The following is a 19,406-nucleotide window of genomic DNA, read 5'->3' as shown; positions in this document are numbered from 1 at the left end:
GACAATAAAGAAGGAAAAGACCAAATTTGATGTCAGAGGACACTCTGAAACTTGCTCTCTAGTGTAGAGATACTAAAGCAAATGAAAGATATGAGGGAGTAAGAATGCTGAACAGAAAATATCAAAGGGCAGATTGAGAGGACACAGACAACTCTTACAAAGAAATGTACAAAGACTTGGAGTTAGAAAATCAAAAAGGAAGAACATGCTCAGCATTTCTCAAGCTGAAAGGACTGAAGAAAAAAAAAATCAAGCACTGACCTGTAATATTGAAGGATTCTATGGAAAAAAATATTGAATGATGCAGAAAGGGTCAAAAGAAAATGAAGGGAATACAAAGTCACTTTACCAAGAAGAAATAGTCGATGTTCAGCCATTTCAAGAGGTAGCAAATGATCAAGAACCAATGGCACTGAAGGAAGAAGTTTAAGCTGCACTGAAAGCACTGGCAAAAACAAGACTCTGGGAATTAATGAATTGAAATTTTTCAACAAACTGATGCAACACTGGAGGCACTCACTCATCTATGCCAAGAAATCTGGGAGACAGCTACTCGGCCAACTGATTGGAAGAGATCAATATTTGTGCCCATACCATAGAGCGGTGACATAAAGAAATGTGGAAATCATTGGACATTATAATTAAGATCACATGCAAATAAATTTTTCTAAAGATAATTAAATAATATCTGCAACAGTACATTGACAGTGAACTGCCAGAGGTTCAAGCCCGATTCAGATGAAGATGTGGAACAGGGATATCATTAATGACATCACATGAATCTTGTCTGACAACAGAGAACACCAGAAAGATGTTTGTGCTTTATTGATTATCTAAAGGCTTTTTGACTGTGTGGATCATGACAAGTTATGGACAACATTGAGGAGAATGAGTTTTCCAGAACACTTAATTGTTCTCATGAGGAACAGAGACCAAGATGCAGTCATTTTAACAGATCAAGGAGACACTGAATGATTAAAATCAAGGAGATACTCCAGAAATGCAGCCTGAATCGATGATGGTGAAATTTTTAACAGTCATCTGTAACATTATCATATATCTCTATCCTCTGAATAATGTATTCCTCTTTCTCTGGCTAAGAACTGTTTTTTGTTTTTCAAAAAGTGGGAGACCTACAATTAAATGGACTGATATAGTAGCAACAGCATTGGGCTCAAATGTAGCAATGATCGTGAGGGTAGCACAAGACTGGGTAGTGTTTGGTTCTGTTTTGCGTAGGGTCACCATGAGTTAGAACCCACTTGACACCAACTAACGACATACTCAAATTCGTATTTTGACTTTAATGGGATTGTTTTAATTATCTTCAGCTTCAGCCTAAAATTTTCATTTCCTGGGATTGCGTAATTCAAAATAGCAAATGTCAGTCTGTTTTACCTCAGAAAGCTTTGGATAATATGGTAAAAAATGGTTATTCTAGAACACTTAATTGTACTCATGAGGAACCTGTACAGAGGCCAAGAGGCAGTTGTTCAAAAAGAACAAGGAGATAGTGGTAGTTGTGGTGTGCTGTGGAGTCGGCCCCTGCATAGGGTTTCTGAGGAGCAGAAATCTTCACCTTTATGGCAGCAGAAAGCCTCATCTTTCTCCTGCAGAAAGGCTGGTAGTTTCAAACTGCTGACCTTGCAGTCAGCAGCCTGCCTCATAACCATTACGCTATCAGAGCTCCTTAAGGGGATGCTGAATGGTTTAAAATCAGGAAAGGTGTGTTCCAGGACTGTTACATGTAACATCACACATGTTCAATCTGTATGCTGATTAAATCATTCGTTAAATTGGATTATACGAAGAACATGGCATCAGGATTGGAGGAAGACTCATTAACAATCTGCAATGTGCAGATGATACAAGCTTGCTGAAATGAAGAGGACTTAAAATACTTACTGATGAAGACCAAAGACCACAGCCTTCAATATGGATTGCATCTCAATGTAAAGAAAACAAAAATTCTCAGCTGGATCCCATTTCAGCTCTTCCATCTGACTGTTAATATTTAGGTTTTGCCCACTTCACAGATAACAGCATATAGGCACTCACCTTGCTCAGCAGGAGCACATCAATGAAGTCCAACGTCTTGGACTTAGTCTTGGCCTTGAGAAAGTCATCCACACCCTGTTCTGAGAGATTGCGGCGCCGATCCTGGATAGCAGCATCTGTGAAGTCATGTACCAAGCGGCAGACCTTGCGGAAGCGTCTCCCATCGGCAGTGAGGTGATAGAGAAAGTCTAAGTGAAGAAGGAGTTGCTCCTGCCGTTTCACTATGAGGGCACTGAGTTCTAAGACAGCAGCAATATACTCATTGGGCTTCCTGCAGGATGAGGGCAAGAATATAGGCAGCAACTTTACATACCTAAAAGGCAGGGTACCTTCCCACTCAGAAGGCTGCACTACCTCCTATAAGAAAAGTGAGCATCCCTGATAAGATGGTCCAAGAGACCCATGATGGGGATGAACCAGGAGATAGGACTCCTCACACTTTCCCTTTCTCCCTGCATCCCCATCCCAAGGGGTTGCCTCTAGGTACCAAACATCAGGAAGAGCTTAGACATCATGCTATCATTTTTAACAGTCCATTCTCCTCAAACTTTATCTTCTCCCAATTGTTAAAGGGGTCCATCCTCCTGCTTGCTCTTCTTCTACCCATGTCAACACCATCCTGTGTCTACATGATGGTCAGTCTTCCTTGGTAACAGATTTCTAAAGCTCAGCCCTCTCTATGCCCTACAACTGCTCAACTGCCTTCCATGGCTCCACAGAGATCCTAAGGAAAATCCACACCCCTTTGCTTCACATTTTAATGGCCTTTATCCTACTTTTCCATCCTCATTTCTAATGTGTCTCCTCACTGTCTGTTGCACACACTCTGCTCTTCCTAGTCTTCTTTGCTTGACTCAAACATTTCCACCTACCTGGAAGGACCTCACTTTCTCTTCACTTCCTGTCCTTTAATTGCCTAGCTCTGACCCACCTCCTCCAAGAAAGTTCTTCTTACTGCCCTTCTTATTGTCCTCGCTCTTCAATTACTTGCTTTGGTCAAGGTCCATGATCCCAGATCCAGCTTTACCACTCACTCCTGGCAATTGCTGTCCAAGCTGAAGACACATTTCAGCAGACTCTCCAGGGTCATGAGGCTGATGTGCTCAAACATGTCCAGACGGGTGTTGCCATCAGAGGCCAGTCGCTGCCACTTGGCCTGACCAGAGAAGAAGGCAGAGCTGGGGCTGGGTTCTGGTTTCTCTGGGACCCCTTTGCAGTCTGAATCACCTAGAAGAATTCTATTCAGGATGCAAACTCCTGGTCCTTCATCCATCCCCAGAGTGGACCAGGTTTGGGTGGGAGTGGAAACTGATTGGAAACTATTAAATTGTGAAAATCCCATGGCTGGGAGTCAAGAGGCATGGATACAGGTCCCAGCTCTGTCTCATATGCTCAACTTAATGTCTCCCTTGGGTACCAATGGTTAAATGTTCACTGACAGTTAAGATGACCTTCTTCAGTGTCATTATAAACCATGTTGCATTCCCAGCTCTACCATTACCAGCCCACTTATCTGCTGTGTGAACATGGACAAGTTGCCTAATTTCTTTGACCCATAGCATCATTGTTTGTGTTGTTGTTGTTCTTAGGTGGTACTGAATTGATCCAACTCATAGCAACCCTATGCACGACAAAATGTAATACTGCAGGTCTTGTACTATCCTCACAATCTTTCTTATGTTTGAGCCGATTGTTGAATCTACTGTGTCAATCATCATCTGTGATGGTGCAAAACTGACCATCTCTCCTTCACAGGATTGTCCAAATTCATTTAGTATATGTTATGAAATGGCACATACTGTGAATACACAATCAACAATGACTTGCATAATCTCTCTGAAATATTGTGAATGTACAATAAATCATAGCTTGCATACTCTTCATCATCATATCCTTTTCCTAGATTTATTGAAAAACTGCTATCATGTTCAGAAATGGCAGTCCTTATGTGCCTGTAGAAGAATTGATACCTTTGAGTTATGGTGTTGGAGGAGAATATTGAAAGTGCTATGGGCTTCCAAAAGAACCAATAGATCTGTTTTGGAAGAAGTACAGCTAGAGTGCTCCTTGGAGGCCAAGATGACCAAGCTTTATCTCTCATCCTTTGGACATATTGTCAGGAGGGAGCAGTCGCTGGAGAAGGATCTCATGTTGGGTAAGGCGGAGGGTCAGAGTAAAAGAGGAAGATCCCCAACGAGATGGATTGGCCAAGTGGCAGCATCGATGGACTCAAGCGTGGCAACAGTAGTGAGATTGGCCCAGGATTGGGCAGTGTTTCCTTCTGCTGTGCATAAGGTTGCTATGGGTCCATACTGACTCAATGGCACCTAAAAACAACAACAACAATAACAACAATGTGCCCTTAGTGTGCCTCCCTGCACAGTTTCCTGGGTATATGAGCAATTCAAGGCTGTTAAGCTTTTTTAATTGAGTCATTTCTCATGTTTGCAGCAAGGAATGTGAGAAATCAGGTAATAATGTCTCTTCTCCCCTTGAATAAAAATCAGGCTTGGTTCTGCTTACTATAAAAGTTGCATATTCTCTAATTTCACAATTCCTCCAGTATTGCCATATACTTCACCCATCTAGGCCCATCACTGTCACTCTCATGGAATCTGGGGGTCTTGGAGGAAGGATCAAACCACAGGAAGCACATGATACCTACTGTGCAGTGAATACAAAAATCCTTTGTTTCTGACTTAGGAGACTAATGTCTTCTAGAAGGATTCATGAAATAGTAAGAAGATAATTTATCACCTTGCAAATTCCAGACACTTATTTTCTATTCTTTACCTCTCCTTGTATCTACACCTTTTGCAATGTGACCTTGCAGCATCTTCCACTAGGAAGTGGAGCCGATTCCCATACGCTTTGATTCAGGGATGGTCTTGGGACTTGTTCTGGTCAATAGAACTTGGTGAAATTGCAGCATGACAATCCTAAACTTAGACCTCGAGAGGTGTTGCAGCTTACTCTACTCTCTTAGGATCTTGGCTTCACCCTGGGAATAAGCTTGGAATCTCAGCTGGAAGGTAAGAAACACTTGGAGGAGACAGTTGCCCCAGCCAAGGCCATGTGAATCCTACAGAATCCTACACGTGAAAGAGCCCAAGTTGGACCAGCAGAGCTGCCTGCCTGATCTACATCTGACCACTGATGTGTGAGTGAACACAGCCAAGACAGAAGAATGACCCTGCTGACCAGTGGACTCATTAGCAACTGCAAATGCTGGTTCTAAAAGCAAGTGAGTTTTAAAGTGTCTTTTTACTTAGCAATTGTTGTTTTAAGAGCCATCGAGTTGGTTCTGAACCATAACGACACTGTATAGGCTTTATGAGGAGCAACTGGTGAGTTTGAACCACCGACCTTGCAGTTCAAACTGACTTTGCAGTCCAGCACATTGACCCACAACACCACATTAGAAGTCCTAGTATAAAATTACCACCTTTGTCATCCACATTGTCTCAGGATTCCAAGACTTCAGCGAGGGGAACATAGACATTAACACCTTCTGCAAATCTGGTATGTGTTTGGGGCATGGTTCCATTTGGTCACTTTGAACACCCCTGAAAGTGGAGATCAATGTTTCCAATTTGAAAATGAGGAAACCGAGGCTTAGAGAAGATGAACAATGGTTCCAAAGTCGCCCAATAGAGGCAAAACTCCAGGCCACATCTGTCTACGACCCTCCCCACAAGTCTCCATCAGGTAGCCTGGGTTCACGGGACTTACATGCATGACGTTGACACTCTTGTTGAAGATCTTCACGTAAGACTTCAGGATGTTGAAGTGGAATGCTGGTGTCAGCATGCGGCGGTGGTGGTTCCACTTGTCACCAGTACTCAGTAGAAGACCCTCCCCTAGTAGAGGAACCATGGGCAGTGGGCAAGGACAACAACTTTCCCTGAACACTAAGGTAGTTCCCAATCCCCTTCATCCCCAGTTACTCACCTAGCCAGGGCTTCAGGAAGCTGTAGAAGATCATGCCCTTGGGTGTGATGGCAGCTAACATGAATGAGTGGCATCATGAGTCATGAGAGGAGTTAGGGAGGAGCTCTGTGTGTGGGGGTGTGTGGGCTCCCACTACAAGCACCTCCTTTAAGCCCCACTTAGCAGGAATGGGGACAAAACCAGAATAGCAGGGAGGACACAGTGGAGACCAGATTAGTCTGTAGTAGCAAGAGTCCACAAAAGTATAGCCTACAAAGACACCCTAACATGTCAGATTCACCCTAACATTGCACAACACATCCCAACTCTCCTGCACTCATCTCTACATCCAACATTTGTGGAACACTGAGCACAGCCCAACATCCTACAATGTGCATTACACAAACCGAGGATACCCTGGCATGATTCTGCCTCCTCTAACATCTCCTGGAATGGATCTGAAATAGCGAACATGAGCCCAACATGCTCCAACATGGCAACAAGACACACAAACATGTCCATAACATGACATAACATGCTCTAGCATGGATTTTTCAAGTTCCAAATCTTTGCATATTTTATTATAGTATTTGGTTTTATCTTCTAGAGCTGATCTTCGAAATTTGCTGTTCAGCTCTTGGACCTCTTCAATTCTTCTATTTGCTTTAGCTTCTCTACGCTGGAGAGCAAGTTTCAGAGTCTCCTCTGACATCCATTTTGACCTTTTCCTTCTTTCTTGTCTTCTTAATGACTTTTTGCTCTCTTTATGTATGATGTTCTTGATGTCATCCCACAACTCTTCTGGTGTCCGGTCTTTAGTGTTTAATGTATCAAATCTGTTCTTCAGATGGTCTCTAAATTAAGGTGGGATAAATTCAAGGTCATATTTTGGCTCTCATGGACAATTCATCATAGAAGAATTGATGCCTTTGAGTTGTGGTGTTGGAGGAGAATACTAAAAGTGCCATGGACTGCCAAAAGAACCAATAGATCTGTTTTGGAAGCGTGCAGCCAGAGTGTTCCTTGGAGGCCAAGATGGCTAAGCTTCAACTCTCATACTTTGGACATATTGTCAGGAGGAAACAGCCACTGAAGAAGGATATCATGCTGGGTAAGATGGAGGGTCAGAGAAAAAGAGGAAGACCCCCAACGAGGTGGATCAGCCAGGTGGCATCATTGATGGTGTCATGTGTGGCAGCGGTAGTAAGGTTGGCCCAGGATCGGACATTGTTTCATTCTGCTGTGCATGGGGTTGCTATCAGTCATTTCCGACTCGATGGCACCTGACAACAACAACAACAACATGCATCTTTAACATGGCCTGGACATATGGTAACATGGCCCAGCTTCATCACAACATTAGCAGACACATCTTTGTTGTTGTTGTTAAGTGCCATTGAGTTAGTTCTAACTCATAGTGACCTTGTGGTTCTAACTAAACTTGTAGTCAAGTGCTTATTCTGCAGGGCCACACCAGGACTCCAGACACACCCTGACATATATATAACACGACAAAACATACTCTGATAACGACCAGAAACCTCTGACATGACCTCAGAATACCACACACATGATACCCAGAGAGGATTTAACTATGTTCCCAATAAGGTTTCAGATGTGACCCAGGTGTGACTGGACCACATATCTTTGGACTTACTTCACTTCTGGCTTTCTGCTCCCATAAAGATTTACAGCCTCAGAAACCCCGTACAAGGTCGGAATTGACTCGATGGCACTTAACAACAACAACAACCTCACACAAGATTGAAGTAACCTACCAGACACTTCACACAGGGACCCTGAGTTTGAGATACAGCCCAGCTCTGACATCAGACAAGCCCAAGCATGGCGCCCATGACCAACAGGCCATCTGTACAATCTCAAATGGAATCTCAGACTCACTCTGACAGGCCATAATGTCATGGACCAAATGTGAGCCCAAATGTGATTGAGACCATTTACAAACATGTACCTTATGTGGCACTCAGCGGGCATCATGACCAGACATGACCTACATCAGACAGGTGGGTCTAGGTGCTCTCCTACCTGCACACCTGGACTCCTGCCTGGCTGAAGGCAGGACAGAGGCTCAGCAGCAACAGACTGTGGGTAGCATATGCCTATCTGGGGTCAAGAGAACAGGCTTAATGAAGGTGGGGTTGAAGATTAGGACCATTGCATGCCAGAGTTCTAAAGGCGCTGGCTAGACCCTTATGTACCAGAAATCCTCCTCTGAGCTCTAGATGTGGGCAGGAAAAAAGAGGACTGAGTTCACACTCTTGGAGGTACCAGAGAGAAGGGTTTCAGGTAGAGACCCATGCAAACTCTGAGTCCCTGCCCACTCACCTATTGGCTCTATGCTACGCCCCTTCCTGACACTATACCATTCAGGATCCCTCAGTCACATGGGCATAAACAGCCTCTCCCAATTGGGAACCCAATACTCCCTTTACCTTGGTGCTCTTCTTACCACCTTTTCCAGGTGAGGAAATTGAAGCGCTGAAGGATGATGTCACTTGCTTAGAGTTCCCCAGTGAGTAAATGACTGCCTGAGATCCAAGCCAACATCTGTTGTAATCCAGGGCTTGAGTTCGTAAGCATTGAGCTGCTTCTTTCCCCAAACCAACAGTTCTTGAGAACATCCATGTTCACCAAGACTGGGCAAGCAGAGTCCCAGAGATGGCTTGAGAGTTTGTGCTGGGACACAGGCCAGGATATCAGTGGGCACTCTGGGGGGAAAGGTGAGCTTTCCCATTGGAATGGAACTTCTTAGATCATTGTTTACAGTGTGAAGAAAGAGCTGCCTTAAAGGTAAAATTGAGAAGGAAAATAGAACCAAGAGAGGAAGGCAGATTCCTGGTGGCATTGTTTGAGGCCTGGATCCTCTTGTGCCTGAAGGCCACCTTCTCTGACTTTTAAGTCAATAGATGCCCTTTCTTTGCTTAGACCACACGTGGTTGAGTTTCCATCACTCACAACTAAAAGGGACCTCAGTGACCGAAGAGTTAGGGACCTGCCCTGAGTCCCTGAGCAGGTTAGTGACAGAGGTGAGATCTGTTTCAGACACTGCCCATTCTCCCTTGCAGGTTGCAAAGGTAAAGTACAAAGGACAGGAGCAGAGATGAGGTGGGGTCTCCTAGGAGAGGCACCTGGGGTCAGGAGCAGCGGAGGAACAAACTTAGGGTGGACAAGTAACAGGTTGAAGTAGAAGGGACTCATGGAAGTAAGACCCAGGTCCTCCTGATAGAGCTGCCTGTGGGGTGGGTGGACAGAAGCCAGTTCTAGCAGGATTTCCAGAAACCACCACTGCCCACAGCACCACCCAGACCCTGATTTAAAAAAAATTGTGAACTGAGTGATAGTTTACATTAGTTTTACACCATTTCATTGCAATGATTACAATCTCTTCCGTACATCATCATTCAACAGAATTTGCTTCCATTCCCTCTGGTATTCTGGGGGTGGGGTGGGGTGGAATGGGGAATGTACACAAAAACATTCAGGAATATATAATTTAAACAACCAAGGGGCACATTCTGCAAGCCTGCCTCCTGGTCACCAGCACTCAGTCTCTCTTTTTCCAAGAGTCTAGAGTCCTCAGCAGCTCCCTTTCTCCATCTTGGGTGTCACTGCTTCTCTGGATAGGGTCCCACATTCTTCTTGTGCTCTTCTCCCTTGATGGTCCTAGGGTCCTCTACTTCTGGACTGCAAGATTAACTACTCCCCAATTTTTGCTACAAAACTTCTACCTTTACTGTTGTGACAGTCACAATTACTCATGATAACAATTACTCACTATTGAATCATAAGAATCTTATCCCCATCTTGTTTTACTAGACCCATCTAGACAAGATGAAAACTATTCAGTGGGGACTCTACCTTCCCCTGTACTCTCGTAAACTGTATCCCTCTTGAAAACTTGTAAGCCAGTCACTTTGTGCCTTTATTGCTCCCTCATTTTAGGTACCAATGTCTAAGTTGTCTGTCCCTAGTTACCCTGTATACAGAGGGGATAGGATTGGTACTTGATGTGATGATTCCTTTCCTCTCAGTTGGTATTTTGAACTACTACATCTGTAAGTATAGATCAAGTTCATCAAATTGTAGAGATTTACACTTGTTTCCTTTATCAAAAATAATAATTTTTAATCTTCTAGTCAAGTTCTGATGATCAAGTCATCAACGCTAAGTCAAATGGGTACTATCTGCAAGTCTGGGTGTTCTTCTGCGTCTCCCTTCACTTCCTATCTGGTGGATGCTTCACTCTCAGCTCTAGCCCTCCTTGTCTATGTTCTTGTCTATGGGCTCAGGAGTCCCCAGGTCTCACCACACTTTGGACCAACCAGCCCTTCCTCTTCTCTCTCTCATCTCCAGGTCACCAGGAGTCTATGGAATGTGGTTGAACTCAGCTTATTTCTTCATTGTTGCCTTTCCCCCTCTTCCAGTAGACCAATGTGGTATCCAGCAAGCTTACATGTCTGCTCATGTGTTCCCTTTGAGTTTCAGTCTTGGAGGGGGTTTGTCCTGAAGGTACTTGATTACTTGCCTTGATGGTTTCCCAGTGAACAACTTGCTTGTTCTTGTGGCAGCCAATCATACTGTTATTTTTGTTTTGGGTTTTTCATGCTGATCTTTCTTTGATGATGTATCCTGCCTGTGATTTTAAAACTTCTTACTCATGAGGATTAGCACTGGACTGCAAACCACAAGACCCATCAACTGTTCCTTGGAAATCCTAAACAGGTTGCTATGAGTCGGAACCAACTGGACGGCACTAAACAACTCTTCATACCACAACCATTTCCAGAAACCCCTCTTAAGGAAGTCTTCTAGCCTGCCCCACCAGGAGCCTTCTTTATCTTTTGGGCTGCCTCAGCTCATCTCTCCCTCTGGCCCACTATTGACCACATGGGGTTGGGTGTCTCTGCCCATGTTCTGTTCCTCGTGTTTGGGGTTTTTTCCAGGACTGGGCCCTGGAATGAGAACACTAGGAGAAGGTGCAGGCAGTGAGATGGAAGCTGGTAAGTAAAATAAAGAAAGAGAAAGAAGGAAGACAGAAGAGGGCAGCAATTGGGGTCCTACAGGGACAATGCAGAAGCAGGGGCGATGAGGGACCCTCCTTCTCAGAAGTTGCCATGACTCCCACCATCACAAGCTCTGTGTAGGTACCTGAGGCGCTGACAACAGGCTTGATGGTGTCAGGGTGGCACAGAGAGATGAAGGGGATGATGGGACCGAGCCAGTTCTTAAAGCCCTGGGGGTAGGTGGCCACCAGCTTAGTCACATCCTTCAAACCCTGCTCCGTGGGGGTGATCTGCAAAGAACAAGGAGTGGTCACCTCTACAGAAAGAGTCCTTTCTTAGATTCCAGAAGTTTGTCAGTGTCCTGCCCTGAGGGAGGGACTCCCTACAAAGACCTAGAGTCCTTCATGGGCAGGAGGACCCTGGAGACAGGCTCCAAGTCTGTGAGAGAACAGGGAGAAGACACAGAACTTGGCTCCTCCCCACCAGCCCCCACTGTGGAAGAAATTCAGATGCATGGTGACCCCGTAGGACAGCGGAGAGCTGTGGCATGGGCTTTCTGTGACTGTAAACCTTTACATGAGCAGATAGCCTCATCTTTCTCCTGCGGGGTTAGCAGACCAGCACTTAACCCACTGTACCAATGGGCTCCTTGAGCTTGGCTCCAGGTGATGGTTTTCTCATTCTGGGTGTGGCTACCGCACAGGGGACCATCACTGGGGAGGTCACCTGGTAGGGTTTGCAGAGCAGTGTGGTTTAAGGGCCACAGCATCAGGACTTGTACCCACTTTCTATCGGGGCCCCAGAGTTCACACCAAGTCCTCAGGGTCCTCAATCATAAACAAATGATGGGGCAATTAACCATTTAATTACAACTGTGATCAGGGCTACGGCAGAGGTCCAGGAAGGCTTTGCACAGGGAAGTGGCCAACCTGTATCCAGGTCAGGCAGTGGGGCTCATTGGTATATCTTGGGGGTGGAGGACTGCAAGGAGAGGCAGGTGCCCCAGGAAGTGAGTGGTGGGGAGGCTGCACCTCTCTTTTGGTCAGCTGTTCCCTGGTGGCTATGGAAGCAGCCTTTAGAAGGGTGGGCACTGGCCTGAAATTTTCAATGACCTCTGTTCAGGGTGAGACTGTGGGAAGGTCAGGGGTCCAGTTCTGTCTAGCCTGCTTTGGGAGTCCACCGGTAACCTAGAGGTACCCCAGTGGGGAAAACATGGGCAGATAAATGACCCAGGAATGAGAGAGACAGCTCATGCATGTGTCAGGGTGGAGGGCATGGAAACAGATGAGAGGAATGAACCTGGGGTGGGGCGTAAAGAAAAGAGGGATTCCCCTCACTTCTCTGATGTTCTAGACTCACCTTCTCCCTGGTGCCCACCTCCTGATCCTGACTGCTCTGATTCCGAACTCCCAGATTCATTCTGCCAACTCACTCACCGTTCCCAGGTGTCCCAAGAACCAGTTCCTCATTGGGGGCTGTGGGAAACACCGAAGGCGGTTGCACATGTTATAGAAGGTGTAGGTCCAGGCCAGGATGCGGGCCAAGATCCAGGAGGCCCCGACCAGCAGCAGGAGCAGCCAGGGGGAGGCTGTCCCGGGCCAGAGTCCCAACCATGACAGGCTCAGCAGTGACATCCTGCAGGACAAGAGAAAGAGCATTAAAGGTGAGCTCCAAGGCAGAGATGGGGTGAGCACAAAGTAGAGGGAGCGGCCATGGGTGTGGACTCCAGGAACAAGGTAGGGAGCAGAGATGGGTAAACATGGGGTCAGAAAGGGGAAGACAGCTCAGGGAATGTGGAAGAGGAGGTGGGGAGAGAGAGAGAAAAAGATGGAGTGAGAGAGAGAGACAGATGTCCCGAAAGTCCTACCCCCAACTGCCAGTCCCACAGAAATTGTTAGTTACTCATTAGTTTCCTCCCTGGACCAGCTTGCTTTCTGGAGTAGGCCAGAGTGTTAGGACCACTTCCATGTCAGACCAGAACCATCCCAGCCCTGTCACCCACAGCCATGAATGGTCTAGCTCCAGCAGCTTGTCCTGGACAACCTTTTCTGCCCTCCTCCTGCGACTTCTTTGTCCGTGCTGCTCACCTGAGGATAGCTACTGACCAGTCTGCCAATCCCTGCACACCTAGCTCTCTCCTCCCTGTCTAACAACCACCCAAAATTTAAGCCAGGAAGGGATGCAATAGAATACAGAGAGGCTGAAGAGCTGGCTTAGGCTACAGTGACAGCCGATTCTCTATATCCAGCACCTTCCTTGAGGGAAGGGGGATGGGTTAAGGGATGGCAAAGGTTACTCTGAGCCCTAAAGTTTATAGCCGCCCCGGCCCTTCCATGGTCAGGGTGCAACAGGCAAAAGCCTGAACTTAAAGATTTAATCTTGAAGCTCTGACTCCACTGCTCAGCCCTACCAGAAGCCAGTCCTGACTCCAGTCAGCCTGGGAGATAGCAGGAATAGACTCCTGCCTCACAGGGATGACTAGGATCAGATTTGGAAATAAAGTGACCGGTGGGGACAGGAGACACAGGGGCTTTGGTTCTGGATGACAGGGGTGAGAACAGAGTGGAAGATGGGTGGGTTCCCTTGGTCCTTGCTTTGACTATGAACTTTGCTGGCCCTTCTCAGAGCTTCAGTCTTCCCATCTGGGAAATGGGGCATCACATGGAGATCTCAGGGGAGGTGGATGAGAGCTTCACAGGAAGACAGGAAAGGGCAGGAGCCCTGAAGAGAGGGAGGGTCTCGCAACTGACACTCAAGCTATTTGTGTGCCAGGCATCTCACCCAAAGCATGCCTACTGTGTACCAAAAGGGGTCCTGATGGCATACTGGTTTAAGCATTGTGTTGTTAACCAAGAGGTTCGTGATCAGAACCCAGTTGTTGTTCCACAGGAGATAGATGAATCATTTTGATTCCTTATAGATTTATAGTCTCTGACATCCTAGGAAGGAAATCAACTCTGTCTTATAGTGTCCCTAACAGTCAGGATCCAATCATTGACAGTGGGGCACTGTGTACCAGAAACTTGACATAAAGTATGCATATTGTGTGCCTACCTTGATCCTGCCTCAAATTGCCCTGTGGATCTTGGGGGTGAGGAAGAAAATGAGCCAACATTTGAAGGAGGGGTTCCTAGCAGAGCTGCTCAGCAAGAGGGTGGGGAAAAGCCCATCTTCTTGAGATTGGGGGACTCTGGGGAGAAATCATATGTCCCTCATGTCCCACACGGCTCCTTCTAGTCCAACCTGGACTCAGGATTCTAGCCTCTATTCCTGGAACCCTCAGCAGGGTAGAGTGGAAGCCATGACCTTCTCTCTGTTACCAGAATTTCCATCCCCTCCACTGGGGAGACTTTCTGTTGTAGAGGGGAAAGGGACAGGTGGAGGCAGAGATTGGAAGTTTGCTGCACCTGACTCCACAAGAAGGCAAGAGGACCAAACTCAAAATCAGCCCAAGTAAGACATGGTCTCCACTAGGTTTAAGTAGTTGGTGCTGTGAGGATTCATTGAAGTGGCTCCAGACCTACGAAATTATGAGGCTTTGTAAGAGAAAGAACGAAGGGGCAAGGGATAAAATACTTAAAAAGACATGAAGTGGCTGACTTACAAGCTTTTATGTGTGTACTTAGTTTTAGAATGAGTGAACAAGGGAGAATCCCCATTGACTAGTTTTCCTCTTTTACAGATAGATCTGGTGAAAGGGGTGAGGGATGATGCTGATAGGATTTTTATGATTTTGATTGTAATTGTTAGTAAGATTAATTGTGCTAGTCAAAACTGTAATTATTAAAGATGTGCAACTAAAAGGTGGGAGTAGTTATCTTTCATTTCAGGAACAATCTTAGGACCATCATTAAGGAAGAACATGAGTAGAGCCTGGGATTTCTGCCTGGAAAACTGATGACAACAGAGATGGCAATAGAGGTGGTGGCATGGACAGATAGCAAAGCTATGGACTCTAGGCCCTTGGACAGAGTAAAGCTGTGTAAATGCAGGAGGCTGGCATGCAGAATGTGCCTTTTGGACATTTAAATGAATATATATTTTTTGTTTTCTTTTGTATATGTGCATCAAGTAGCTTTGCTTTGTTCATTTAAGATACATAAGATATAAATGGGGCTAGCATGTTTTTGGTTATATGTATTTTAGTTATATCATGTTAGCCTCAAGCATGACTTTACAATTTTCTTTATTGAGAGATTATGCAGATAGTTTATAGGTTTCAAATTTACCAGGGTGGACTCTAATGGCTAGGGTTCTATGTCAACTTGACTAGGCCAGGATGTCCAGGTTCAGCAGTTGGAATGTGCTTATTCCTATAGTGATGAAATCTAATATAAGCATAAATAACTCTGATGACTGGCTATGAGCAGCCAATCAAAGGTAGGCTCACTTGGGGGTGTGACCTGCTCCCAACATAATGGACACTCTGGAGGGATTCTTCCTGCTCTCTCTTCTGATGGGACTCTACCATTGTAAGCCATATCCTTGATAATAAACTTCTCTCTCTCCCTACATATATGTTTCATTGGCTATGCTTCTCTAGAAAACCCAGTCTAAGATATTGGTTAATGTATAAATTTAAATAACAGCCATATTAACTTGTCTTCCTTGTTGTTGCTCAGTGCCACCGAGTTGTTTCCAAATCATAATCACCCTGTATAGGGAAGGATGCAAATCACTGTAGAAGCAGAAAGTTCCATCTTTTTCTCATGGAGTGGCTAGAGGACTGGAGACGCCAACCCTGTGGTTCATAGTCCAGTGCTTATCCTACGGATCCACCTTGTAGGTGTTTGTATACTATTCTATCCATGACAGCATGGTACTACAGGATAGATTTTGAAATGCTAATTTTGACAAAAAAATGTGATCCTATTTTCCTTCAATTTGTCATTCTCAGCATAAAAAAACATGATTGCCTGATTCAAAATAGCCAACACCAGTCCATTTCAGCTCATAAATGCCTAGGATAGTTATCTTTATGTGGTCTATTTCATTTTTTTTATAGGTACTAGTTAATATTGTCTTTATTAATTCTGTTAAAAGATTACATTGAGTATTTAATTGAATAAGTTTTATTGAAGTCAATTTATAATTCAATTGATATTATAAGTCAAATATTTATTTTTATTCCTCAGATGAATGAGATGAATTATGACTTTAATATAATCATAGAAAGAACAGAAAGTAAATAAAAATTCCCATTATTTTGAGTGCTAAGCAAACAATGCTTCAGTTAACTTTAAAAAAAAATTTTTTTATTGTTTGATAGTTTACATGGGGGAACATTAGCCTTACACTCTTTCAATCACACATCGTTTCATGGCCATACTTACCATCCGTCCATGCATCATCACCCAACCAAAGGTTATGCCCCGCAGGCTCCCCCCTCCCCCCACGGTCTTTAGCACACAGCTCCCTTCCCTCCCTGGATCTCAAGTCCTCAGCCACTCCATCTCTTCATGTCATCCTCTCTGTCTCCATCTCAGGCCTCACTGCTTCTCTGGGTGGGGTCCCGATCTCTGCTCTTCTCCAGTAATGGTCCCAGGGGCCTTCGCTTCTAGACTGAAAGGTTAATCACATCCCTCCTTGCTATATAATATCCACCTTTACCTTTCCAGTCCTCACAATCCATCCTGATAACAATTATTCGTCCTTGCATCACAAGAGACCCATCCACATTTTTTTTTATCAGCCCTTCCTAGACAGGTTGGATATTACTTACTTGAGACTCTACCCTCCCCTCCTGGCCCCCGTCGATCCATGTTTCCTCTTGAAAGCTTGCAAGCCAGTCAATTCTTACCTTTGTATCCCTCCTCCCATTTTGGGTAGCCAATGTTCAAGTTGCCCATCCCTATACTGGACATATTGTAGCCCCTTTTTAGGTATTCCAATCAGTTCCAGGCAGAAGATGGACTTACAAGCTTTCTATGGTGGTATTTTTGGCTATTCCTCCCTCTACTCTCCCGTGACTGTTTTATAATATAGTGCATGGAAAACCAAGGTTCAAGAGTCAGCCAAGCATCTCAACATTATTCCCCCCATTTCCCCATACCAACCATGTCCCAGACTTTGTATCCCAGATCCCTGTTGTTCCAAGGCTGTGCCTACATCATTTATTACCTCTGTCCCATTTAGCTCATTCCTACCTGTCTGTTCTCCCATCTGCTTTGTTTCTCCATTCCCCTATCCCTACTTGTATATTGGCCCCCTCCCCAACACCCAAGCTATCCCGTGTCTATTCCCTTCCCTGTGTTCCACCTTTCCCTCTCATCCTTAACCCCACCCCTACGCCCTAGCATTCAGATAAGCATCCATTTTAGTGGAATAGTATGGGTTCTTTTTCTTAGTCTTTTACAGTAGTGGTCCTATGCAGTATTTTTCCTTTTGTGATTGACTAATTTCACTCAACATAATGTTCTTAAAGTTCATCCATATTAGGAAGTGGCATGCAGCTTCCTTGTTATTTTTCAATGTAGCATAGTACTCCATTGTGTGTATATACCACAGTTTGTTTATCCATTCTTCAGTTGATGGGCACTTTGGCTGTCTCCATCTTTTTGCTATTGTAAATAGTGCAGCTATGAACATTGGAGTGCATATATCTTCCCGTGTTGTGGCTCGTTTTTCTTGTGGGTAAATACCAAGTAGAGGAATTGCTGGATCGAATCGTATTTCTATTTTCAACTTTCTGAGGAAGCGCCATATTGCTTTCCAAAGAGGTTGGATCATTTTGCAGTCCCACCAGCAATGTAGGAGTGTCCCAGTCTCTCCACATCCTTGCCAGCATTTATTAACCTCATTTTTTTTTGATCTGTGCTGTTATTGCTGGTGTGAGATGGTACCTCATTGTTGTTTTGATTTGCATCTCTCTAATGGCTAGTGATCGTGAACATTTCTTCATATGTTTGTTGGCTGCCCGGATCTCCTCCCTGGTGAAGTGTCTGTTCATATCCTGTGCCCATTTCTTAATTGGGTTATTTGTTTTATTTTTGTAGATGTGTAGCATTTTCCTATATATTTTAGAAATTAGTCCCTTATCCGTCATGTCGTTGCAAAAGATTTTTTCCCAGTCTGTGGGTTCCCTTTTTACTCTCTTGGTGAAGTCTTTTGATGCACACAAGTTTTTAATTTTTAGTAAGTCCCACTCATCTCTTTTGTTTATTTTTGTTTGTGTACTTTTCAAAATGTGTGACAGTCTGTATATACCCTGGATTAGTGCCTTCATGTTTGTCCCTATTTTGTCATTGATGATCTTCATAATTTTGGGATTCACATTTAGCTTTTTAATCCATGTTGAGTTCATTTTTGTATAGGGCGTGAGATAAAAGTCTTGTTTCAGTCTTTTACATATTGCTTTCCAGTTCTGCCAGCACCATTTGTTGAAGAGACTGTCACTTCCTCATGCAATGTGCACTTTGCACTTTGTCGAAGATCATTTGGCTGTGCGTGGTTGGGTTGATATCTGGATTCTCGATTCTGTTCCATTGATCAATGTCTCTTTCATTGTACCAGTACCAGGCTGTTTTGACCACTGTAGCCATGTAGTAAAGTTTGAAATCGGGGAGTGAGAGATCTCCAAGCTTGTTCTTCCTTTTAAGCAGTCCTTTGCTTATCATCCTAGGTCTCTTTCCTTTCCATATAAAATCAGTAATTGTCCTTTCCATCTCTTTGAAGAATGTTGTTGGAATCTGGATTGGGATTGCATTGTAAGTGTAAATTACTCTGGGTAGTATTGACATTTTCACAATGTTGAGTCTTCCTATCAAGGAACATGGTATGTTCTTCCACTTCTGTAGGTCTCTTTTGGTTTCTTGTAGTAGTGCTTTGTAATTTTTTTTGTATAAGTCCTTTGTTTCTCTGGTTATGTTTATTCCTGGGTATTTCATCCTTTGGGTGGCTATTGTAAATGGTAATGCTTTCCTAATGTGATTTTCATCATTATTGCTGTTGCTATAAAGAAATCCAATTGATTTTTGTATGTTGATCTTATACCCTGCCACTTTGCTGAATCTTTCAATGAGGTCTAATAGTTTTTTTTACTGAGTCTTTGGGGTTTTCTATGTATAGGATCATATCGTCTGCAAATAAGGAGAGTTTTACTTTGCCAATTTGGATGCCTTTAATTTCTTTATTATGCCGGATAGCTCTGGCTAAAACTTCCAGCACAATATTGAATAGGAGTGGTGATAAAGGGCATCCTTGTCTGATTCCTGTTCACAGGGGGAAGGCTTTCAGTTTCTCTCCATTGAGTGTGATGTAGGCTCTTGGTTTTGAATATATGCTCTTGATTGTGTTGAGGAGTTTTCCTTCAATTCCTACTTTGTTGAGTGTTTTTATAAGGAATGGATGTTGGATTTTGTCAAATGCCTTTTCTGCGTTAATCGATATGATCAT

General features: G+C 44.3%; 1 protein-coding gene across 1 annotated transcript in view; it reads right to left on the bottom strand.

Moving 5' to 3' along the window:
• The window catches only part of LOC102842848 (leukotriene-B(4) omega-hydroxylase 1-like), a 552,783-nt gene that overhangs the window by 10,921 nt on the left and 522,456 nt on the right, over positions 1-19,406 (bottom strand). Inside the window, exons 4-9 of the mRNA XM_006876825.1 lie at positions 12,449-12,647; positions 11,158-11,302; positions 6,010-6,063; positions 5,791-5,918; positions 3,093-3,214; positions 2,059-2,371 (exon numbers count right to left, since the gene is read on the bottom strand). Coding sequence (XP_006876887.1) covers positions 2,059-2,371; positions 3,093-3,214; positions 5,791-5,918; positions 6,010-6,063; positions 11,158-11,302; positions 12,449-12,647 — 961 coding nt within the window. The remainder of the gene's footprint in view (positions 1-2,058; positions 2,372-3,092; positions 3,215-5,790; positions 5,919-6,009; positions 6,064-11,157; positions 11,303-12,448; positions 12,648-19,406) is intronic.

Source organism: Chrysochloris asiatica, unplaced genomic scaffold (genome assembly GCF_000296735.1).
Source record: "Chrysochloris asiatica unplaced genomic scaffold, ChrAsi1.0 scaffold00417, whole genome shotgun sequence".
NCBI classification, from domain to species: domain Eukaryota; kingdom Metazoa; phylum Chordata; class Mammalia; order Afrosoricida; family Chrysochloridae; genus Chrysochloris; species Chrysochloris asiatica.
Note: the sequence above shows the minus strand (reverse complement) of the source record. Positions and strands in the feature narration are given on the sequence as shown.